This window comes from Melospiza melodia (assembly GCF_035770615.1).
Source record: "Melospiza melodia melodia isolate bMelMel2 chromosome 17 unlocalized genomic scaffold, bMelMel2.pri SUPER_17_unloc_1, whole genome shotgun sequence".
In the NCBI taxonomy this organism is placed as follows: Eukaryota; Metazoa; Chordata; class Aves; order Passeriformes; family Passerellidae; genus Melospiza; species Melospiza melodia.
This window is the reverse complement of record NW_026948502.1, coordinates 353,433-375,510: the sequence shown is the minus strand read 5'-3', so window position 1 is coordinate 375,510 and position 22,078 is coordinate 353,433. Positions and strand designations below refer to the sequence as shown.

Sequence of the window (22,078 nt, the reverse complement as noted above, 5' to 3'; positions counted from 1 at the left end):
GCTGCTGATTTTTCTTTTGTACATTTGTATTTAATTATTAATAATAATAATGATGATGACGATGATGTTAATTGCGGTACCGGCTCTGGTCGCGCTGCACCGGGGGCGGCGGGTCCCCCCTCCCCCTCCCGTGGGAAGCCCCCCGCGTGCACCGGCGTCAACGGAAATGGGCGGGGCCGGGGCTTTCCCCGCTGACGCAATCATGCCCTTATTTGGGCAGGCGGGAGAGGGCGGGGCCGTTCCGGGAACCCCCCTCCCTCCCGCGCTTCCCGGACGGACCGGGGGGGGGGACACACGAGGCTTCCGGGACATCCCCGCCGCCAGCGGGACCTTCCCGGGACCGTCCCGGACCCCCTGCCCGCCCCCGCCATCCCAGGGACCCTCCACCCCGCGTGTCTCCCGGTGCTGCACCGATCGTGGGAGCCCCCCCCGGCCTTTCCCGGTGCTGCACCGACACCGGGAGCCCCCCCGGCCTTTCCGGTGCTCCCCCCTTCGGCCCCACCGGGGGACGTCCCGGCCCGTTAAACCCCGCCCTTTCGTTAAACCACACCTCCCTCCGTTAATCCCGCCCTTTCCGTTAAGCCCCGCCCCCGCGAAATGGCGCCATATTCGGGTGACCTGCCCCCCTCTAAACCCCTCCCTCTACGCTAAGCCACGCCCCGTTACACGGCGCCCGCACGGTGATTGGCGGTAACCGCGGCCCCGCCCCGCCAGGCCCCGCCCCGCGCCGTCAGCCATGGCGCTCTCGGCGCTGCAGCGGGACCCGGCGGGCGGCGGCCGCTTCGCCTCCGCCGTGCCCGGCCCGTGCCGCGCCCGGCCCTGCGCGCTCGGCGTGGACGAGGCGGGCCGGGGGCCGGTGCTCGGTGAGACCGGGACGGGAACCGGGGGGACAGCGGGCTGGGGCGGCTGCAGCGGGCGCCGAGAGGCTCCGGTGCACCGGGGACTGAGTGTGGGGGCCCGGGGGTTTGGGTGGAGAGGGGACCCGGTGCACCGGGAGTTGAGTTTGGGGTCCCGGTGCACCGGGGAATGAGTGGGAGGGTCCCCGTGTACCGGAGGTTGAGTTTGAGGGTCCGGGATTTGGGTGAAGAGGGTCCCGGTGTACCGGGGGTGCAGTGAGAGGAGTCCCGGTGCCCGAGGGTTGAGTTTGGGGGTCCAAGTGCACTGGGGGTTGATTGGGAGGGGTCCCGGTGCCCCGGGGTTGAGTCTGGGGGTCCGGGGTTTGGTTGGAGAGGATCCGGTGCACCGGCGAATGAGTGGGAAGGGTCCCGGTGCCCCGGTATTTGGTGGGAGGGGTCCCGGTGTACCGGGGTTTCATTGGGAGGGGTCCCGGTGCCCCGGGGTTTCATTGGGAGGGGTCCCGGTGCACCAGGATTTAGTGGGAGGGGTCCGGTGCCCCGGGGTTTTCACTGGGAGGGGTCCCGGTGCCCCGGTGTCCCGTCTGACCGCCGGTGCCCCGCAGGCCCGATGGTTTACGCCGTCTGTTACTGCCCCGAGGACAAAGTGCAGGAGCTGGAGGCGCTGGGGGCGGCAGGTGGGGCCGGACGGGGGGTCCCGGGGGGTCCGGGGGGTGACTGGGACTGACGGGGGTGCGGCAGGAACGGGGGTTGGGGCCTCGGGGGGTCCCAGGGGTGGGTTGGGGGTCCTGGGGGGTTCTGGGGAGGTCCCAGCGGGGTCCCAGGGTGGGTTGGAGGTCCCGGGGGGGGGCTCCGGGAGGAGCTGTGGGGGTTCCAGGGGGTTCCCGGGGGTCTCGGGGGGTCCCGAGGGGTTCTGGGGAGGGTCCCAGGGGTCTCTCACCCCTCCTGACGCCCCCAGACTCAAAGACGCTGTCGGAGGCGGAGCGGGAGCGGCGCTTCGGGGGGGTCCTGGGGAAGCTGTGAGGGTCCGACGGGTGGGTTGGGGGTCCCGGGGGTGTCCCGGGGGTCCCTCACCCCTCCTGACGCCCCCAGACTCAAAGACGCTGTCGGAGGCGGAGCGGGAGCGGCGCTTTGGGCTCCTGGAGGCCGCGGGCGATTGGGTGGGGTGGGCGCTGCAGGTGCTGCCCCCCGCCCACATCTCGGCCTGCATGCAGCAGCGGTGAGACCCCCGAGAGCCCCCCGAAATCCCGGGGGGAGCCCCCCTTGAACCCCTGAAAGTGCTGCTGATTCCCCCCGTCCCGGCTCCCCCCAGTTTGGGGTGCTGGGATGGGGCAGGCTCGCAGTTTTGGGGTGCTGGGGGGGGTGTGGGTGCGTTCCCAATTTGGGGGTGACGCCCCCTGACCCCCCCCCCAGGGCCAAGTACAACCTGAACGAGCTGTCCCACGACACGGCCACGGAGCTCATCCAGTTCGTGCTGGACTCGGGGGTGCAGGTGGCCCAGGTGGGATTTGGGGGGGGCCAGGTGGGATTTGGGGGGGCCCAGGTGGGATTTGGGGGTATTTTTGGGAAGGGAGGGTGGGGCAGGTTGGGCTGGGTGGGTTAAGGAGCATTTTGGGGTTTTGGGGAGTCAGGATGGATCGGGGAGCAGAGGAGGGGGATTTTGGGGTCCTGGGGTGGTTGGGAAGGGTCTGGGTAATTGGAGTTCCCAGGGTAATTTGGGGGGGTCCCGGGGTGATTTTTGGGTCCCAGAATGACTTGGGGTGTCCTGGCGTGACTCAAGGGAGTCCCATGGTGACTTGGGAGTAATTTGGGGGGGTCCCGGGTTAATTTTGGGGGCGATTTTGGGGTTCCAGGTGCTTGTGGACACGGTGGGCCCCGCAGATGAGTACTTACGGATCCCAGTGTGACTCAGGGGACTCCGGGGTAATTTTGGGGTGTCCCAGGATAATTTTGGGGGTGTCCCAGGATAATTTTGGGGGCGATTTGGGGTCCCCCAGGTTGTTTGTGGACACGGTGGGCCCCGCAGACAAGTACGAGGCGAAGCTGCGGCGCCGTTTCCCGGGGCTGGGGGTCACCGTGCGCCCCAAGGCCGACGCGCTGTTCCCCACGGTCAGCGCCGCCAGCATCTGCGCCAAGGTGGGCTGCCGCCCCAAAGGGACCCCCAAAAGAACTGGTGGAAGTGACCCCCCAGAACTGACCCCCCAAACCACGGAACTGACCCCCAAAAACCATGGAACCGACCCCCCTGAACTGACCCCCCCCAAACAGCTGAACTGACCCCTTTGGAACTGATCCCCCCCCCCAAACCATGGAACTGAGCCCCTGAACCCCAAAACCCCAGAACTGACCCCCTGACCCCTCCGAGACCCCCCTGAACTGACCTCCCCTGCACCCCCCAACTCCCTGGACTGACCCCCAGCACCACACCCCCGAACCCCCCCACCTCTCCCAAACCGCTGAGTTTTTGGCGTGGGGTGGGGGGGGCAGCACCCTCCTCTCCCCCTGAGCTCCCCCAGAGCCCCCCCAGCCCCTCAGACCCCCCTGTGCCCCCCCAGGTCGCCCGGGACCGGGGCCGTGCTCCACTGGAACTTCGTGGAGGATTTGGGGACCCCGACCGCGATTACGGCTCCGGGTACCCCAACGGTGGGCAGGGGGACAGTGTGGGTTTAATGAGGGGGGGGTCCCGGTTTTTGGGGTGTCCCTGACGCCCCCCCCCCCTCACCTTTGTGCAGACCCCAAGACCAAGGAGTGGCTGAGGAGGAACCTGGAGCCGGTGTTTGGGTTCCCCCAGCTCGTGCGGTTCAGCTGGGGCACGGCGCAGGCGCTGCTGCAGAGGGACGGGGTCCCGGTGCAATGGTGAGGGGGGGGATATTGGGGGTCCTGGGGGAGTATTGGGGGGTCCTGAGGGGATATTGGCGGGTCTTGGGGGTCCTGAGGGGGTATTTGGGGTCCTGGAGGGTCCTAGGGGCACGGCACAGGCGCTGCTGCAGAGAGAGGGGGTCCCGGTGCAATGGTAGGGGGGGGATTACTGGGGGTCCTGGGGGTGTACTGGGGGGTCCTGGAGGGGTACAGGGGTGTCATGGGTGTCCTGGGGGGCACGGCGCAGGCGCTGCTGCAGAGGGACGGGGTCCCGGTGCAATGGTGAGGGGGGGATATTGGGGGTCCTGGGGGTGTACTGGGGGGTCCTGGAGGAGTATAGGGGGGTATGGGGGGTCCTGGGGGTCCTGGTAGGGCACAGAGGGGTCCTGGTGGTAGGGGTCAGAGGGGGGTGGTCCCTGCAGAACCGGGGGGGTCCCATGGGTGCAATGGGGGGGGTCAGGACGGGGGGGTGAACATTCCCCTCCTGCCCCCCCCCGCCCCCCCAGGGCTGACGAGGACCCCCCGGAGGACCCCAGCGCCCCCCCCTCGGTTCTCTCCTACTTCGCCCGGAGCCCCCCCCGGCGCCCCCCCCACCGCTTCTTCAGGAGCGCAGCCTGAGGGCCCTGGCCGAGCTGTGACCCCCCAAAATGGGGAGACACCCCCCAAAAAACGGGGGGAAAAACCCCTCAAAATGAGGGAGACCTCCCCCCCCCCCAAAAACGGGCACCCAGACCCAGAGCGTTGTTTTTTAATAAAGCATTTTTAGAATACCCCAAATCTCTTTTTTTCTGGTCACGTTGGGGCGGGGGGCACAGGGACCCCCTGGTTGGGGGAGGTTTTGGGGGTGGGGGGAAGCCCAGGTGCCCCCCCCGGTTAATCAGCCCTGGAGAGCGCCGTGGCCTCAATCCCGGGATTAGGGAATGACCACGGGGGGGCAAACCGGGGAGGTCACCGGGGGTCTCCGAGCCCCCAAAAACCCCCCGGGGGTCTCTGAGCCCCCCAGTCCCCCCGTTCGGGGCCGGTTTTGGGGGGATTTCACCACCGGGGGGGTGCGGACCCCTCCCCCTCGCCGTTCAGCACCGCGGACAGCGGCACCGGGAGGGGCGGGGGGGCACCGGGACCGGGCCCCGCCGCTGGGGGGGCGCCCTCGGGGCGGGGCGTGGTCGGGGCGTGGCCAGGGCGCGGCTCTGGGGGCGGAGCTTAAGGCGGGCCTGGGCGGGGCCTCCCGGGGGTCCCGGGCGATGGCGGAGGGCGGCTGAAAAAGGGGGGGGGGGCTGCGGGTACCGGGGGCTGCGGGGGGGGCAGCGAGGCCGGGACCCCCCCCGGTACCGGAACCGGTACCGGAACCGGGAGCGGCGCCATGGACGATTCGGGCGTGATCCGGCGGCGGCGGCTGCAGGTACCGGGAGGGAGGGGGGGGAGGTTGTTATTGAGGGAACCGGGGATGGCGGCGCCGGTACCGGTATCGGAACGGGGGGGAATCGGTACGGGGAATCGGTACCGGGTTCGGGAGCGGGGTGCCCGTACCGGGCAGTAACGGTTACCGGGAGGGGGGTCGGTACCGGGCGGGATGTCGGCACCGGAGGATGCGGGGATCGGTACCGGGGGGTATCGGAGCTGGCGGGGATCGGTACCGGAGGGATCGGGTCGGCACCGGGCACCGCAGGCCGTTCCGCAGGGGGGGCAGGGCAGGGCGGTACCGGGCGGGCGGGGCCGGTACCGGGAAGGTCGCTCCGGGCGCGGCCGGCACCGGGGGCGGGGGGGGCGATGCGCGCCCGGTACCGGAGGGCGCTGCGGGCCCGGGGGTGTCCGGGGGGGTCGGTGAGCGGGCGGGGGGCACGGAGCCCCCCCGGGGCCGGCCCGGTACCGGCGCCGCTCCCCAGCCGTTCCCCCGTTATTGCAGAAGGAGCTGCCGCTGCCGCGGAAGAGCAGCAGGTGAGACCCCCCCGCGCCCCCCACCCACTGCGTCCCCCGGCCCCGCCCCGGCCCCGCCCCGGCCCCGCCCACTGCAGCCGCCGCGGCCCCCCCCGCCCCCCCCGCCCGCCGCCGCCCCGGAGCCCCCCCGGAGCCCCCGATGCCGGTCCCGGCGGGCGGCGGCGGCAGCGGCAGCAGCGGCAGCGGCAGCATGTTCCGCCGCTCCAAGAGGTACCGGGCAGCGGCCCGGCCTTCCTCCCGCGCCAGCCTCAGCCTCATCTCCATCCTCATCCTCATCGTCCATCCTCATCCTTCATCCCCATCTCCATCCTCATCCTCAGCCTCATCCTCGTCGTCAGCCTCCATGTCCGTCCTCATCCTCATTTTCATCCTGTGTCCATCCTCATCCTCCGTGTCCATCCTCATCCTTCATCCTCATCCTCTCCCTCCTTCATCCCCATGCTCGCCTCCCTTCCATCCCCATCCCCATCCTCACCCCCCCCCGTCCTTCCTCCCCCTCCCTCTCCCTCCTCATCCTCCCCGAGCCCCCCCGGCGCTGTCTCCCCCTCCCCCCCCCCCCCCCCCCCCCCGTTATTCCCCTTTATTATTTTGGGGTGGGGGCTTTGAGCGCCCCCCTCCCCAGCCCGGTGACGTTGAGGGGGGGTCCCTGTGTGAGGGGGGGGGGGGTCCCTGTTTGGGGAGGGTCCCGGGGGGTCCTGACCCCCCCCCCCCCCCGCCCCCCCCCAGCTGCCGCACGAGCAACCGGAAGAGCCTGATCCTGACCAGCACCTCCCCCACCCTGCCGCGGCCGCACTCGCCGCTGCCCGGACACATCGGTGAGACCCCCGCGACCCCCGGAGCCCCCCGACCCCCTCTGGGGACCCCCGACCCACCCCGGGTGTCCCCAAACCCACCTGAGCCCCCTGACCCCCCCGGTGTCCCCAACCCCCCCCAGGCGTCCCCAGCCCCTCTCTGGTGTCCCCAAATCCCCCCAGCCCCCCCCAAAGTCCCCCCCAGCGCCCCCAAACTTCTAGGAGCCCCCCAGACCCCCAATAACATTTGGGGACCCCTCCCCACCCTTGGGGTCCCTCGTGCCCCCCCTTTCCCCCGGGGTGGGTCCCACTCGCTTGGCCCCGCCCACCCGCGGGGAGGGGGCGTGGCCTGGCGGGGCGTGGCGGTGACGTCACCGCACCTGTGCCCAGGTACGAGCCCCCAGGACAGCCCCAGGAACTTCTCCCCGAGCGCCCCCGCGCACTTCTCGTTCGGAGCGTCCCGCCGGTGAGGGGGGCACCGGGGAAACCGGGGGGACACCGGGGGTGGGCGGGGGCTCGGGGACAGCCTCAGTGTCCCAAAATTCCGGGGGGCGTCCGCAATGCCCGAGGGTGTCCCCAGTGCTCTGGGGGTGTCCGGGGGGGTCCCCGGGCTGTCCCGGGTCTGTCCCGGTTTGTCCCGGGCTGTGCCTGGGTATCCCTGGGCTGTCCCGGGTCTGTCTCGGGCTGTCTGGGGGGGTATCCTGGGGGTGCCCCGGTGTGTCCCGGTTTGTCCCTGGTCTGTCCCTGGGTATCCCGGGGCTGTCTCTGGCTGTCCCGGTCTGTCCCGGGTTATCCTGCCCCCTCTCCCCGCAGGGCGGACGGGCGCCGCTGGTCGCTGGCCTCGCTGCCCTCCTCGGGCTATGGCACCAACACCCCCAGCTCCACCGTCTCGGTGAGGGGGGCGCGACCCCCGGAGCCCCCCGGGAGCTTTGGGGCCTCTGCTGGGTCTGGGGGGGCGATGGGGGCTCCAAAAGGGGCTGGGGGTGACATGGGGGTCAGGGGGAATTTGGGGGGTCCTGGGGTGGAGACCTGAGGGTCCCGGAGGTGCTTTGGGGGTCTCGGAGTAGGCTCGGGGGTGACCCCAGGGCTCTGTGGGGTCAGGGGACATTTGGGGCTCCCGGGGTGTATTTGAGGGTCCCTGGGTGAGCTGAGCCGGGGGCCAGAGGTGACTTGGGGGTCCCGGTGGGCTGACCCGGGGGTCAAGGGGGACTTGGGGGGTCCCGGGTGCGATTTTGGGGGTCCCGGCTGCCCCGCAGTCGTCGTGCTCGTCGCAGGAGCGGCTGCACCAGCTGAGTGGGTTTCTGGGGGTCCCGGGTGGGCTGACCCGGGGGTCCCGGGGGTCAGGGGGTTTTGGGGGGTCCCAGGGTGGTCTGACCCCCGGCTGCCCCGCAGTCGTCGTGCTCGTCGCAGGAGCGGCTGCACCAGCTGCCGGCGCAGCCCACGGCCGAGGAGCTGCGGTTCCTGTCCCGCCACTTCGGCAGCTCCGAGAGCCTCGCCGAGGAGGATGGGGGGGCCCGGGGGGGCGCGGCCGCCCCCAGACCCCGCTCCCGCAGCCTCAGGTGGGGCACGGGACCCGCGGGCACGGGGAGGGGGCGCTGGGGGGAAATGGGGGAAATGAGGGGGATTTGGGGGAGATTGTGAGGGGGGTTTGGGGGAAGGTGGGGAGGAAATTGGGGGAGAGATTTGGGGGGAATTGGGGGGGATTTTATGGAGGATTTGGGGGGGAAATGGGTGAATTTGGGGGGAATGGTGGGGGAGATCTGGGAGGGAAATGGGGGGATTTGGGTCAAAATGGGGGAGATTTGGGGTGTCACTGTGGGGACGGGGGGACAGCAGAGGGACAGCCTGGATTTAGGGAGTGGACGGGATTTGGGGCTCACCCAGACTCGGGGAACACTGGGGTGACCCCGTGGCCGTTGTGGGGTGGAATGGGGGGGCCCCGGGGGTCCTGGGGGGCGGAACATCAGGGGTCCTGCTGGTGCCAGCCGTGCCCCTCTTTTCCCAGCCCCGGGCGCTCGCCCTCGTCCCACGACAACGAGATCGTGATGATGAACCACGTGTACAAGGAGAGGTTCCCCAAGGTGGGGCTGGGGGCACCTGGGGGGCTGTGGGCTGCCCCGGGGGGGGGGGGGTTGTGGGTGGCTGTGGGGCAGCCATGGGGGCGGTTATGGGGTCTCTGGGGGGCTGTGGGGTGGCCACGGGGGCTCTGCGGGGTATCAGGGTACCATGGGGTCCGTCCCCATCGGGTCACTGTGGGTTCACTGTGGGGTCAGTTTGGGTCAACCCTGGCATCCCCCTGCGCTCTGGGGTGCCGTGGGGTCAGTTTGGGTGGCCATGGTGGGGTCACCACGGGTTCACTGTGGGTTCTCCGTGGGCTCTGGGGTTGCTATAGGATCACTGTGGGTTTACCATGGGTTCACCATGGGGTTGCTGTAGGATCACTGTGGGTTTACCATGGGTTCACCATGGGGTCTCTGGTCCCTCCCAGGCCACGGCGCAGATGCAGGAGCGCCTGGAGGAGTTTGTGCGGGGCTGCGGCCCCGGCGGGACCCCCCTGGCCGACGGCGCCCTGAGCTTCATCCAGCACCAGCTGGCAGAGCTGGCCCGGGACTGCCTGGCCACGGCCCGGCACGGCCTCATCACGGCGGGATACTTCTGCGAGCTGCAGGAGAGCATGGAGAGGCTGCTGCAGGACGTGAGGGGGACATGGGGACACCTGGGGACAGCCGGGGACACGGGGGAGACAGGGGGGGACAATGGGGACAGTGGGGACCCAAGGGACCCAATGGGGCTCAGCACGAACCTGAGGCATGCCCCAAGTGTCCCCTGGGCCCCCCAATGTCCCCCCTGAGCCCCCAATGTCCCCCCAGGCCTACGAGCGCTCCGAGTCGGAGGAGGTGGCCTTCATCACCCAGCTGGTGAAGCGGCTCCTCATCATCATCTCCCGCCCCGCACGCCTGCTCGAGTGCCTGGTGAGGGCCTCACCTGTGTCACCCTCACCTGTCCCTTTACCTGTGCCCCCCTCACCTGTGCCCCCCTCACCTGTGCCCCCCTCACCTGTCTCTCTCGCACCTGTCGGCAGGAGTTTGACCCCGCGGGGCTGTCGCAGCTGCTGGGCCGGGCCGAGGGGCCCCTGCGAGCCGACACCCCCGGTACCTGCTGAGGCAGCTGGGCCGGGCCCGGGGGCCGCGCACAGGTACGGGGGGATGGGGACAGGTGTGGGGGATAGGTATGTCGGGACAGGTGTGGAGTGGGGGGGTTCAGGACAGGTGTGGGGACACAGGCAGGTATGCGGGGGCACACCTGTGACCCTGGTGTCCCCACACATACCTGTGTTCTCCCCCTGTCCCCGCACGCACCTGTGCCACACCTGTGCCCCCCAGACATGCTGCACCTGGAGGAGCCCGACAGCAGCGGCACCAACACGCCGGAGCCCGAGGAGGGGGCTGAGGTGGGCGCTGCCACCCCCGTGTCCCCCCAGTGTCCCCCCCTAATGATGTCACCTGACCCCCCCCATGATGTCACCTGTCTCCCCAATGTCACCTGTCCCCCCCCCAGGGCCGCGCTGCGCCGCCCCCCGGCCCAAGGAGCCGCCAGGTGAGAACGACTTCGAGACCATCAAACTGATCAGCAACGGCGCCTACGGGTGAGGGGGGCCCCGGGGGTCCCGGGGGGGGTCCTGGGAGGTCCTGGTGATCCTGGGTGGTCCCACCCTCACCTGTCCCACGGCAGGGCCGTGTACCTGGTGCGGCACACGGCCCACGCGGCCGCGCGGTGTGCCAGCGTACCGATGGTCCCGGCGATACCGGGAGGATTCCCGGGAGTTTCGGGGGTCCCGGTGGTGCCACCCTCACCTGTCCCACCCTCCCCTGTCCCACCCTCCCCTGTCCTCCCCCACGGCAGGGCGGTGTACCTGGTGCGGCACACGGCCACGCGGCAGCGCTTCGCCATGAAGAAGATCAACAAGCAGAACCTGCTGCTGCGGAACCAGGTGCACCAGGCCTTCGTGGAGCGCGACATCCTCACCTTCGCCGAGAACCCCTTCGTGGTCAGCATGTTCTGCTCCTTCCAGACCCGCCGCCACCTCTGCATGGTCATGGAGTACGTGGAAGGTGCGGCGACAGCGGCCAGGAGTCGCGATATGGGGCGGGGAGTCGCGATATAAGGGGCGGGGAGTCGCGATATGGGGCTGGGTGTTGCGGTAACAGTTGTCCCCATGCCCCACCCCATGCGCTCATGGTCCCCCGCTGTCCCCCACGTCCGCCATCTGTCCCCAATCTCCCCCATGTCCCCCTGTCCCCCAATCTCCCCGATGTCCCTGATGTCCCCGATATCCCCGATATCCCTGATGTCCCCAATATCCCTGATGTCCCCAATGTCCCCAATATCCCTGATGTCCCCGATATCCCTGATGTCCTCAATCTCCCCGATGTCCCCAATGTCCCCGATGTCCCCAGGCGGTGACTGTGCCACGCTGCTCAAGCACATCGGGGCGCTGCCCCTGGAGCTGGCCCGGCTCTACTTCGCCGAGACCGTGCTGGCCCTGGAGTACCTGCACACCTACGGCATCGTGCACCGCGACCTCAAACCCGACAAGTGAGCCCGGGGGGACTGGGGGGGGGTCACCTGGACCCCGCCCAACTCACCTGGGACCTGCCCCGCCCACCTGGGCCCCGCCCTGCTCACCCAGCCCCGCCCCCTCACCTGCAGCCTCCTGATCACGTCTCTGGGCCACGTGAAGCTGACGGATTTCGGGCTCTCCAAGATGGGGCTGATGAGCCTGACCACCAACCTGTACGAGGGGCACATGGAGAAGGACGCGCGCGAGTTCCGCGACAAGCAGGTGCGTGCCGGGCGCGACGGGTGCGTGCTCAGGTAGGCCCAGGTGCGTGCCAGGTGTGTGCCTAGGTGTGCCCATCTGCACTCAGATGTGCCAGCAGAGCAGGGTGTGTCTGCAGCAGCTCAGGGGCGTGTCCCCCGCTGAGCCCACCTGTCCCCTGCTGTCTCCACCTGTCCCCACCTGTCCCCCCCGTGTCCCCAGGTGTGCGGCACCCCCGAGTACATCGCCCCCGAGGTGATCCTGCGCCAGGGCTACGGCAAGCCCGTGGATTGGTGGGCCATGGGCATCGTCCTCTACGAGTTCCTGGTGGGCTGCGTGCCCTTCTTCGGGGACACCCCCGAGGAGCTCTTCGGGCAGGTGATCTCAGGTACGGACACGGGGCAGGTGATCTCAGGTGTGATAGGGGGACAAAGGGACACACAGGGCAGGTGATCTCAGGTACGGTGCTCAGCTGTCCCCCCCTGTCCCCCCGTGTCCCCCCAGATGAGATCCTGTGGCCGGAGGGGGACGAGGCGCTGCCCCCGGACGCTCAGCACCTCATCTCGTGCCTGCTGCAGCCCGACCCGCTGCGGCGCCTGGGGGCAGGTGAGACCCCCGGGACCACCCGGGACCCCCAGACCGCCCCCGGTACCCCCCAAATCCCCCCCGTGACGGGCCGTGCCGCGCAGGGGGCGCACAGGAGGTGAAGGCTCACGGCTTCTTCGCAGGACTGGACGGGGCTGCTGCGGCAGAAAGCCGAGTTCGTGCCGCACCTCGAGTCCGAGGAGGACACGAGCTACTTCGACAGTGAGCGAGGGAGGGACCCCCGGACCCCCACGGGACCCCCACGGGAACCCCCAGACCTGCCACGGGACCACCCCTTGGGGGACCCCTTGGATCAGCCCTGGCCCCTCCCTGGGACCCCCCTGGAACATCCCAGGACCCCCTGGGACCCCCTGGAACATCCTGGGACCCCCCAGAACACCCTGGGACATCCCAGAACCCCCCCCAGATCCCCCTGGAAGATCCTGGGACCCCCTGGAACACCCCGGGACCCTCCCGGAACATCTTGGGACTCCGAGAATCCCCTGGAACATCCTGGGACCCACCCAGAAGCCCCCAGAAACCCCTGGAACATCCCAGGACCCCCAGCCCCTCCCAGGGGTCTCTCCTCCCTCGAGGTTGCTCTAAGGACCCCCCCCTCACACCTGACTCCCCCCTCACACACCTGTGCCCCCCCCCAGCCCGTGTCGGACAGGTACCCCCACGTGACGTCGTACGAGGACGAGGGACACGACCGAGGACGAGCCCCGTGGAGATCCGGCAGTTCTCGTCCTGCTCGCCGCGCTTCAGCAAGGTGGGGCGGGGTCGGGTGCGCCCAGGTGCGCCCAGGTGCGCCCAGGTGTGATCGCCGCCCTCCCGCAGAGTGTACAGCAGCCTGGAGCAGCTCTCGCAGGAGCCCAAGGCCAAGGGGCGCCCGCGGGACGAGGGGAGACGGGACGGCTTCACCCGGGAGCGCGGCTGGAGAACCGGATCGCCGGAGCTGTGCGTGCACGGGGGGCCCGGGGGTCCCGGGGGGTCCTGGGGAGTCCCAGGGCTCCCTGACCCCCGGCCCCCGCCGCGTCCCCGCAGGAAGCACCGCTCGGCCGGTGCCGGTGCCGGTGCCGGTGAGGGGGGGGGCGCCGCCGCCCCCGAGGGCGAGGGCAGCCCGCCGCCGGGCGCGCGCCGCCGCTTCTCGGCGCTGCTGGAGCCCGCGACCCCCCGCCCGAGGAACGGCCGAGCCCCCCCCGCAACGGGGCCGCGGACGGGACCCCCGAGGAAGCGCCGGGTGAGTGCCGGGAGCGCGGGGAGGGGTCTCGCGTGTGCCCCGGTCCCTTCACCGCCCTGTGTCCCCCCCCGGTAGCGGAGCGAGCCCCGCGGGGCCCGGAGCCGCCCCCGGCCCGCACCGAGCTGGGGCTGCGGCGCCCGCGGCACCCGGGGGTCGCTCCCGCCGAGCCCGGCGGCGACAAACGGAGCCCCCGCGCCCCCGGCAAGGTCACCAAGTCGGCGTCGGCCACGGCGCTGTCCGTCATCATCCCCAGCGGTGGGTGACACCCCGGGACCCCCAAAGGGAGCACAAATCCCCCCGGGACCCCCAAAGAGAGCCCAAATCCCCCCGGGACCCCCAAAGAGAGCCCAAATCCTCCTGGGAGCCCACATCCATCCGGGACCTCCCCCAGGAATCCAAATCCACCCGGGACCCCCCTAAAGGACCCTCCCGAAAGGGACCCAAACACCCAGGGACCCCTGCAGCCCCCCGAGTGCCCACGGGAGGGGTCTGGGGGTCTCCCTTGGGGGTTCTGTGGGTGTTGGGACCCCCGACCCCGTGGGTTTGGGGTCTCCGCGGTGCCGTGGGGGACTCTGGGGTCTCCGGGGGGGTTTTGGGGGTGTCCCCGGTTCCCTGTGAACTCTGGGGTCTCCGGGGGGGTTTGGGGTGTCGCTCAGCGGTCTCTGGGGCTCGGCAGGCTCTGGGGGTCTCCCACGGGGGTTTTGTGGGGTGTCCCCGGTTCCGGGAGCGTCCCAGTCCCACGGGTGGGGTGTGTCCCCGGTCCCGCGGGAGGCTCTGGGGGTCTCCCGGGGGGGTTTGGGGGCTGTCCCCGGTCCCGTGTGGTCTCAGCGGTCTCCGGGGGCGCAGGGGAGGCGCCCGGCTCGTCCCCGCTGGGCAGCCCGATGTCGCCGCGCTCGCTCTCCTCGGACCCCTCGTCCCGGGACTCGTCCCCGGGCCGCGAGCTCGCCCCGGCCGTGGCGGCGCCGCCGCGCTCGCCCATCGCCATCCCCGGCCCGGCAAGAAGTTCGGCTTCACCCTGAGAGCCATCCGCGTGTACCTGGGCGACAGCGACGTCTACAGCGTGCACCACGTCGTCTGGGTCAGGGACACGCGGGGACACTGGGGGACACGGGTGGGGACACAGAGGGTGACTCGGCGACACCAGGGACACCGAGGGTGACGCGGGGACACGGGGTGACATGGGGACATGGGATGACACGGGAGGTGACATGGGACACGGGGGAGGACACGGAGGTCCCATCCGCGGTGCCCCGTGGGTGACCCCGGTTTTGGGGACGCAGAGGGGGTCCGGGGGTCCGGTTCCCTGTGGGTGACCCCGGTTTTTGGGGCGCAGCACGTGGAGGAGGGCGGCCCCCGGCAGGAGGCCGGGCTGTGCGCGGGGGATCTCATCACGCACGTGAACGGGGAGCCGGTGCACGGGCTGGTGCACACCGAGGTGGTGGAGCTCATCCTCAAGGTGAGGGCACCGGGGGGGCACCGGGGGGCACCGGGGTCAGAGGTTTGGGGGCTCATGGGTCACGGCAGGGTCACGGCAGGGTCATGGCAGGTCAGCCACGACCAGGGAGTGAGCCCCGGTGCGGGGGGGGATGTTGGGGGGGTCCCCTCCGTGACCCGCTGTCGCGCAGAGCGGGACCAAGGTGCTGGTGACAACGACGCGCGCTGGAGAACACCTCGATCCGCCTGGGCCCCGCGCGGCGCCGCAGCGCCCGCGCCAAGATGGCCCGGAGGAACCGGCGGGGGGGCACCGGGAGCGGCCACGAGAGGTGGGCACGGGGCTCGGGGGGCGCGGGGTAGCGCCGGGGGCACCGGGAGGCCCCGGGTGCTGACGGTCCTCCCGGCCGCCAGGCGGCGCAGCGCGCTGTTCCGGCACCTGGCGCGCCAGGCCTCGCTGCTGCACACGAGCCGCTCGCTGACGTCACTGAGCCGCTCGCTCTCCTCCTCCGACTCGCTGCCCGCCTCCCCCACGCACGCGCGGGCGCGCGAACCCGGTAAGGGGCGGGGGTCGAGGGCAGGGCGGGGCAACGGGGGCGGGCTGTACCGGGAAAGGGGCGGGGGTTTGGGAAAGGGGGCGCGGTCACGGGAACGGGGCGCGGCGCTCAATGCCCCGGTGCCGTTCCCCGCACCCTGACCCCGTTCCGCGCAGGGGCCTCCCCGCCCAGCAGCTCTCCGGGCTCCAGCGCTCCCCCGTCGCCGGCGGGCCCGCACCTGCGGCCGAGCTCGCTGCAGGGGCTGTCGCCGAAGCTGCAGCGGCAGTACCGGGCGGCGCGGTGCCGCTCCGCCGGCAGCATCCCCGCTCTCGCCGCTCGCGCACCACGCCCTCGCCGCCCGCCGCCTCGCCGCCCGCCTTCCCCGCCAAGCTGCACCCCAAGGCCGCCCGAGTCGCCGCGCCTCGCCCGCCGCGGGCTGCCCGAGAAGGCGGCGCCGGGGCCGCCCCGCAAGCTGGGGCTGGAGCCGCCGCGCAAGGACTTCCCGGCCGAGCCGCCGCTGCAGAGCTTGGCCGAGTGGGACGGCGAGGGGCCCGGCCGAGCCGCCGCCGCCGCCGCCCGCGGGCCCCGCGCGCCGCCTGGGCCGGCAGGAGCTGCCGCTGCTGCTCGGGGGCCCGCCCGGGCCGGAGCCGCCGCCGCCGCCGCCGGGAGCGGAGGAGCCCGAGCGGGGCGCGCGGGGCCCGCCCAAGGCGCTGAGCCCGGTGCAGGAGCACGAGCGCGGGGCGGCGGCGCCGGTGCCCATCGTGGTGGTGGGGCCCGGTGCGACCCCCGGGGACCCCCGCGGCGCCGCGGGCCCCCCCGGGCGCTGAGCTTGACCCGAGCGCCCCCGCCCCGGAGCCCCGGTTGTAAATAGGGGGGCGCACCCCGGGACCCCCAGGCATGCGGGGGTCGCGGCCCCCCGGCCCCTCCCCGCGTACGCCAAGGGTTAATACTGTGACATCCCCCCCACCGTGTGACGTCACCGACCCGGCACCCCCCCCGGTGTGATGTCATTGACCCGGACAATCCCTCCCATCCCGGTCTCCGGTTTGCCCCCGGTTTTGGCTCCCGGTGTTGACGTCAGAGCGGCGGCGATGACGTCATAGCACCCATATCACGGGAGGGGCACGGGGCGCTGCTCTGATGTCACTCGAGGAAGGGGATGCTGACGTCACGGCTGATGCGGAATCGATGATGTCACGGCCGTGGCATCACCGACTGGATTTCGAGTGGTGACATCACAGCCCTGACGTCACTGGAGGTGTGAGGGCGGTGACGTCAAATCTGCAGTGACACCCGAACTTGGGGGGGGGGGGGTGCTACGCCCGGTTTCCACCCGGTGCTGACGTCACCCGAGGGCCAGCCAAGCCGGTGACATCACCATCCCCCCCCGTGACATCATCACAGTTCCCCCCCCCTCCCCCCCCGTTCTCGCTATGCAAACGCCCCCCGGGCCGGGGGGGCCGGGGGGGCCCCGGGGACCAATAAAGGCTGTACAGCACCGAGCCCCGGCCGTGCTTCGGGGGGACACCGGGGGGACACCGGGAGGGGACACTCGTCTCGGCCCCGGGACCCCCGGGAGGGCTTTGGGCGTGTCACGGCCCCGGGACCCCCCCTCCATCCCCGAGCCCGGGCACTCACGGGTTAACCTCGGCGTTTTCCCGCCACGCCCCCGCCACGCCCCCCACCCACCCCCCGTGACGTCACGGCGCTACCGGGTCCGTTCGCCGCCGCTGAACCCGAACGGTCCGGGGGGCACCGGGGGGCACCGGGGGGGCCTTGGCGGCGTTTGCAGAGGATTTCGGGGGGGTCGGGGCCCTCTCGAGGAGCGCTCGGGGGGAATTAGGGTGCCAAAGGAGGGCCCCGGTGGTTTCGGGAGTGACATTGAGGGAGATTCGGGGAATTGGGGGTTCAAAGGGTGTCTCTGGGGGGAATTGGGGTTCAGAGGGGGTCTCTGCCGGGAACTGGGGGGTCTCTGTCCGGATTAGGGCGTTCAAAGGGGGTCTCTGTCGGGAATTGGGGGTGCCTGGGGTCTCTGTCGGGAATTGGGGGTACCTGGGGGTCTCTGCAGGGAACTGGTTGTGCCCGGGGTCCCCCCGGGGGTCCCTGACCCGCTGTGTGCCCCCAGCCCCCCCATGGCGCTGCGTTTGGCCGCCCGCCTGTCGCGCCCGGCCCGGAGCGGTGTCCGGTGGGGGGGGCACCGGGGCCCGCCCGCGCACAGGGTGAGTGGGGAGGGGGCGAGAGGGCCGGACCCCCCCCCGGGATTGCCAGCGACGGGGGGGGGAGACACCGGGAGTTCCCGTTACTGACCCCCCCCCTATCTCCCGGTGTTCCCCCCCCATTTCCCGGTGCTGACCCCCCCGTCTCCCGGTGCCGCCCCCTCCCCAGTGGCCGCCCCGTTCGACTGGCAGGACGCGCTGGGGCTGGAGGCGCTGCTGAGCGCCGAGGAGCGGCTGCTGCGGGACACGACGCGCAAATACTGCCAGGAGCGGCTGCTGCCCCGCGTGCTGCACGCCAACCGCCACGAGGGTACCCCAAAAACCGCCCCCCGAAACACCCCCAGGCAGCCCGACACCCCCCGGTACCGACTGACCCCCCCCGGTACCGACTGACAGCCCCCGGTACAGCCCAGACCACCAGGAGCCCCCAGGGCCGGTCCCCACCATGGTACCACAGCTGCCCCACAATGTCCCCAAGTGTCCCCCCCAAACCTGCCTGAGCCCCCCATTCACCCCTGTGCCAAAATTGGGGAGTTTTGGTATCCCTAAAACTCCCTGGCCCCCAAAACTCCCCCCAACACCCTCCCAAATCCTCTCCCTCCTTCCCTCCCGCAGGCCCAGGGTGGGGGCACAGGGGTGTGGGGGACCCCCAGATTCACCGGAGGGTCCCCCCACTGCCCCCCCTGACCCCCACCTTGTCACCCAGTGTTTGACCGGAGATCGTGACCGAACTGGGAGAACTGGGGCTGCTGGGCCCCACCATCCAAGGTCAGGGGGTATGGGGACCCTCGGGGGGGGGTTTGGGGACACCAGGCGGGGTCCTGGGTGCTCAGGGGAGGGGGGCAGCTCTGGGGGAGCATTGGGGGTCAGGGAGGGGGTTTGGGGGCTCTGTGGGGGGGCTTGCGGGGGCAGTTTTGGGGTGACACTGGGGGTTTGAGGGGATGGCACTGTCTCCAGGGTGGGGCTGTGTGTCAAGGGAGGGTCCTTGAGGGGTCCTGGGTGACCCCGGGGGTCCCTGGGTGCCCTCTGTGACCCTCTGCAGGGTACGGCTGTGCGGGCACCACGTCGGTGGGCTACGGGCTGGTGACGCGGGAGCTGGAGCGGGTGGACAGCAGCTACCGCTCGGTGCTCAGCGTGCAGTCCTCGCTGGTCATGTACCCGCTGTGGGCCTACGGGACCCCCGCCCAGCGCGAGCGCTTCCTGCCCCGCCTCGGTGAGACCCCCAGGGGGACAGGGGCAGCTCGGGGGGGCGTTTTGGGGGGCGTTCCCGGGTGCCCCTAATGCCCCTTCCCCAGCTCGGGGGTGCAGGGTAGAGGGGCGTTTGGGGGGGTTTGGAGGAGAATTGGGGGGCACAAGGGCACTGGTGGTCCCTGGGGTGCCCCTGATGCCCCCTTCCCTAGCTCAGCAGGTGCAGGGTGAAGGGGCAGAGGGGCTTTGGGGGGGTTTGGAGGAGGAGTGGGGGGCCACAAGGGCACTGGTGGTCCCTGGAGTGCCCCTGACGCCCCCTCCCCCAGCTCGGGGGGAGCTCGTGGGCTGCTTCGGGCTGACGGAGCCCAACCACGGGAGTGACCCGGGGCGGATGGAGACGCGGGCACGGGCGCAACCCCAGCGCTGGCACCTACACCCTGAGCGGCTCCAAGACCTGGTGAGCCTCGAACTGGGGTGAGGGGGACACGGGGGACCCCCAGAGCACCCCATTGACCCTCCCTGACTTGCCCAGGATCACCAACTCGCCCATAGCCGACCTGTGCGTGGTGTGGGCCCGCTGCGAGGAGGACGGGCGGGTCCGTGGCTTCCTGGTGGAGCGCGGCACCCCCGGGCTCAGCACCCCCAAAATCGAGGGCAAGTTCTCCCTGCGGGCCTCGACCACCGGCATGATCCTGCTGGACGACGTGGAGGTGCCCGAGGAGAACGTGCTGCCCGGCGCCGAGGGGCTGGCGGTGAGCGGGGAGCCAGGGCATCCCCGGTGGGATGGGAGGGGGTCCCGGTGGGACAGAGGGGCTCCCGATGGGATGGGGGTCCCGGTGACACCCCCTGTCCCCTAGGGCCCCTTCGGCTGCCTCACCCAGGCCCGTTATGGCATCGCCTGGGGCGCGCTGGGCGCCGCCGAGGCCTGTCTGGAGACGGTGCGGCAATACGTGCTGGACAGGTAACGGGGGGCTGGGGGCGCTTTGGGGGGGTCCCACCGCCCCCCAGCACCCCCCAGAGCTCAGTGCCCCCCCTGCCCCGCCCCGCAGGAAGCAGTTTGGGGGCCCGCTGGCCCGGAACCAGCTGGTGCAGAAGAAGCTGGCCGACATGGTGACGGAGATCACGCTGGGGCTGCATGCCTGCCTGCGGCTCGGCCGCCTCAAGGACGAGGGCAGGTGGGTGGCACTGTCCCCCGGGGGGGCCCGGGGGGTCCGGAGGGGGTCAGCGTGTCCCTGTCCGTGTCCCCGCAGGGCTGCCCCCGAGATGGTGTCGATGCTGAAGCGGAACTCGTGCGGGAAGGCGCTGGCCATCGCCAGGGACGCGCGGGACATGCTGGGGGGCAACGGCATCTGCGACGAGTTCCACGTCATCCGGCACCTCATGAACCTCGAGGCCGTCAACACCTACGAGGGTACGGCGGGGAGGGGGCCCGGGGCTCCCCCGGGGGCGCGGGGGGTCCCACTGAGCTGCGGGTGATCCCCGCAGGCACCCCACGACATCCACGCGCTGATCCATGGGCCGCGCCATCACCGGCATCCAGGCCTTCGCCCCGGCCAAGGGCGTGTAGCCGGGGACGTGGTGGCATCGGTGGCACCGGCGGGGACGGGTCTGCTCCTCGTGGGAAGGGATGTGAGGAGATGGCAGCGCTGACAGGACACAGCGTCACCGACCGGACCCAGGTGTCCCCAGAAGGGATCCGGTGTCACTGGCAGGAGCTGGTGTCACCAGCCAGACCTCGTGTCACCAACGGGACTCGGTGTCACCCCAAGCAAATCTGGTGGCACTGGCGGGACCCGGTGTCACCAAGCACAACTTGTGCTGTTGATGGGACCCAATGCCACCAAGCAAACCTGCTGTCACCAGTGGGACTCGGTGTCACTGACAGGACTCGGTGTCACTCAGGGGACCCCCTGGTGCTGGGCACTGTGTCCGGTGCCATTCTGGTGCCTTCGCCATCCCCGTGGCCAATAAAGGGTGGGACAGCCCCTCCATGCCAGCCCTGCTCGTCAGCATTATTAACCTGCCAGGACCCTCGGAGGGGGGGGTCCTGACCCATCACAGCCCCGTCATCGAGCTTTTGGTCGGCTTCAGCCCTTTATTTGTTCCAAACAGCAAAAGCAACAGCAACAGCAAAGCCCTTTGGGGCCAAAACGCCCCTTTGCAAAGCCCGGCCCAGCCCGGTGGGTTTGGGGGTCCCGCTCGGGTCTGGGGGTGCCCCTCAGTCCTCGGGCTGCAGGCAGAGCTCCTGATAAGCTGCCTCCACGGTGCAGCAGATGCGGCGCAGCTCCGCCTGCACCTCCTCCACGCGCTTCCAGCACCTCGCCGAGCGCCCGCAGCCGCTCCTGGATCAGCTCGTTGTGGAAGCCGTAGCGGTGGAAGAGCCGCTCCTCCAGCTGCTCCGCCAGCTCCGAGACCTGCCCGAGCGGGGGGCCGCGGCTCGTCCCGGCGCTGGCACGGCCGCCGTCCCCGGGGCCGGGGGGCAGCTGCGCGCCCGCCCGCGCTGGCGCCGCTCCCGGCCTGGCCCGGCCGCCGCCAGCTGCGCCCCGGTAGCCGCAGCGCCGGTCGCGGTGGCCACCGAGCGCCGGGTGGTTCAGCGCGGGCCGCAGCTGCCGGGACGGGCCGCCATCTGCGCGGGGGCCTGGGGACCGAGTCCGGCGCGAGGGCAGCGTGGGGACAAGGAGGGGACAAGGGGGGGACACCGCGGGGACAGCGGGGGCCGCTCGAAGCGGGGCCGGAGGCAGCTGCGGCCGCCCCCGCGGGGGCTCGGGGCGCTCCCCCCGGCCGGGCTCCGCAGCTGCCTCCATGCCCGGGCTCTGCCTCCCCTGTCCCGCCCAACTGGGCGGAATAACGCGGTCCCCCGCGCCCCGGGGGGAAGGAGGGGACCGACCGCTCCGGGCTTACCTTCAGCAGCAGGCTGTTCCTGACGGCGCTCAGCTCCGTGTGCGCTTCCTCGCGCCGCTGTTGATGCGGCTGAGCGCGTCCTGCGCCCGCTGCTGCAGCCCCTCCACGGCGGCGTCCAGCGAGGCGAAGAGCAGCGAGGAGCGGGGACCAGCGCTGGCCCCCGCGCACGGCCTCGGCCGAACACGGGAGCATCAGGAGGGGCGGGGGACAGCGCATGGAGCCCGTGGGGACGGAGACCCCCATGTGAGGGGCATGGATCACACAGGGACCCCATTAGGGCTGGGAATCACACAGGGACAGGGACCCCATCAGGGCCGGGGATCACACACGAACTGTGCGAGGGGCATGAACCCCATGGGGACCGGATCAGGGACATTTCTGCCCCATTAAGGCCGTGGATCACACAAGGACAAGGACCCCCATCAGGGCTGTGCACCCTGTCAGGGTCACACGCCACCGGACAGGGACAGGCTGTGCGCTGTGGCAGCCCTGCCAGTCCCGTTAATTGAGAATTACCCTCTAATTAACGCGGTGACACGTGTGTCCCCACTCCCTTCACTGCCTGTCGCATCTCCCCGCTCTTTTTCCCCATTTTCACTCCAAAGGTGAAGGTGAAGGCGGTACCTGTCCGGCTCCTCGTCGGGGGGCTCGTCCTCACCCAGCTGCGCCGGTTCGGGGACCCTCAGGCCCCTCCCGCGACATCCCGGCCCCGGGGGGCTG

At 71.0% G+C, this 22,078-nt stretch overlaps 4 protein-coding genes across 4 annotated transcripts; 3 read left to right on the top strand and 1 right to left on the bottom strand.

Annotated features, from left to right (window-relative positions):
- The first annotated feature begins 736 nt into the window (after positions 1–736).
- On the top strand, positions 737–4,483 carry RNASEH2A (ribonuclease H2 subunit A). Its single transcript, XM_063181914.1, is given in 11 exon segments — positions 737–863; positions 1,460–1,531; positions 1,947–2,073; positions 2,268–2,358; positions 2,856–2,990; positions 3,410–3,424; positions 3,426–3,453; positions 3,456–3,497; positions 3,587–3,710; positions 4,220–4,314; positions 4,317–4,483. Coding segments are annotated over 11 exon segments (891 nt in total). The 3' UTR covers positions 4,352–4,483.
- Positions 4,484–5,013: 530 nt separating this feature from the next.
- Positions 5,014–15,924, top strand: MAST1 (microtubule associated serine/threonine kinase 1). The gene is given in 29 exon segments (XM_063181868.1): positions 5,014–5,112; positions 5,617–5,648; positions 6,375–6,463; positions 6,830–6,905; positions 7,253–7,331; positions 7,832–7,998; positions 8,445–8,520; positions 8,928–9,134; positions 9,310–9,411; positions 9,522–9,591; positions 9,823–9,921; positions 9,998–10,085; positions 10,343–10,551; positions 10,897–11,035; positions 11,150–11,282; positions 11,481–11,646; positions 11,763–11,864; positions 11,948–11,984; positions 11,986–12,439; positions 12,503–12,615; positions 12,684–13,090; positions 13,162–13,341; positions 13,933–14,070; positions 14,073–14,164; positions 14,420–14,542; positions 14,712–14,741; positions 14,743–14,849; positions 14,932–15,074; positions 15,230–15,924. Coding segments are annotated over 29 exon segments (4,392 nt in total). The 5' UTR covers positions 5,014–5,073.
- A 1,148-nt stretch (positions 15,925–17,072) lies between these two features.
- On the top strand, positions 17,073–20,453 carry GCDH (glutaryl-CoA dehydrogenase). Its single transcript, XM_063181930.1, is given in 13 exon segments — positions 17,073–17,255; positions 17,433–17,579; positions 17,976–17,981; positions 17,984–18,037; positions 18,312–18,482; positions 18,784–18,866; positions 18,868–18,914; positions 18,990–19,209; positions 19,315–19,418; positions 19,507–19,632; positions 19,708–19,873; positions 19,943–19,969; positions 19,971–20,453. Coding segments are annotated over 13 exon segments (1,275 nt in total). The 5' UTR covers positions 17,073–17,185; the 3' UTR covers positions 20,025–20,453.
- A 79-nt stretch (positions 20,454–20,532) lies between these two features.
- On the bottom strand, positions 20,533–22,060 carry SYCE2 (synaptonemal complex central element protein 2). Its single transcript, XM_063181867.1, is given in 5 exon segments — positions 20,533–20,765; positions 20,767–20,871; positions 21,359–21,414; positions 21,417–21,529; positions 22,017–22,060. Coding segments are annotated over 5 exon segments (408 nt in total). The 3' UTR covers positions 20,533–20,675.
- Positions 22,061–22,078: the final 18 nt, after the last annotated feature.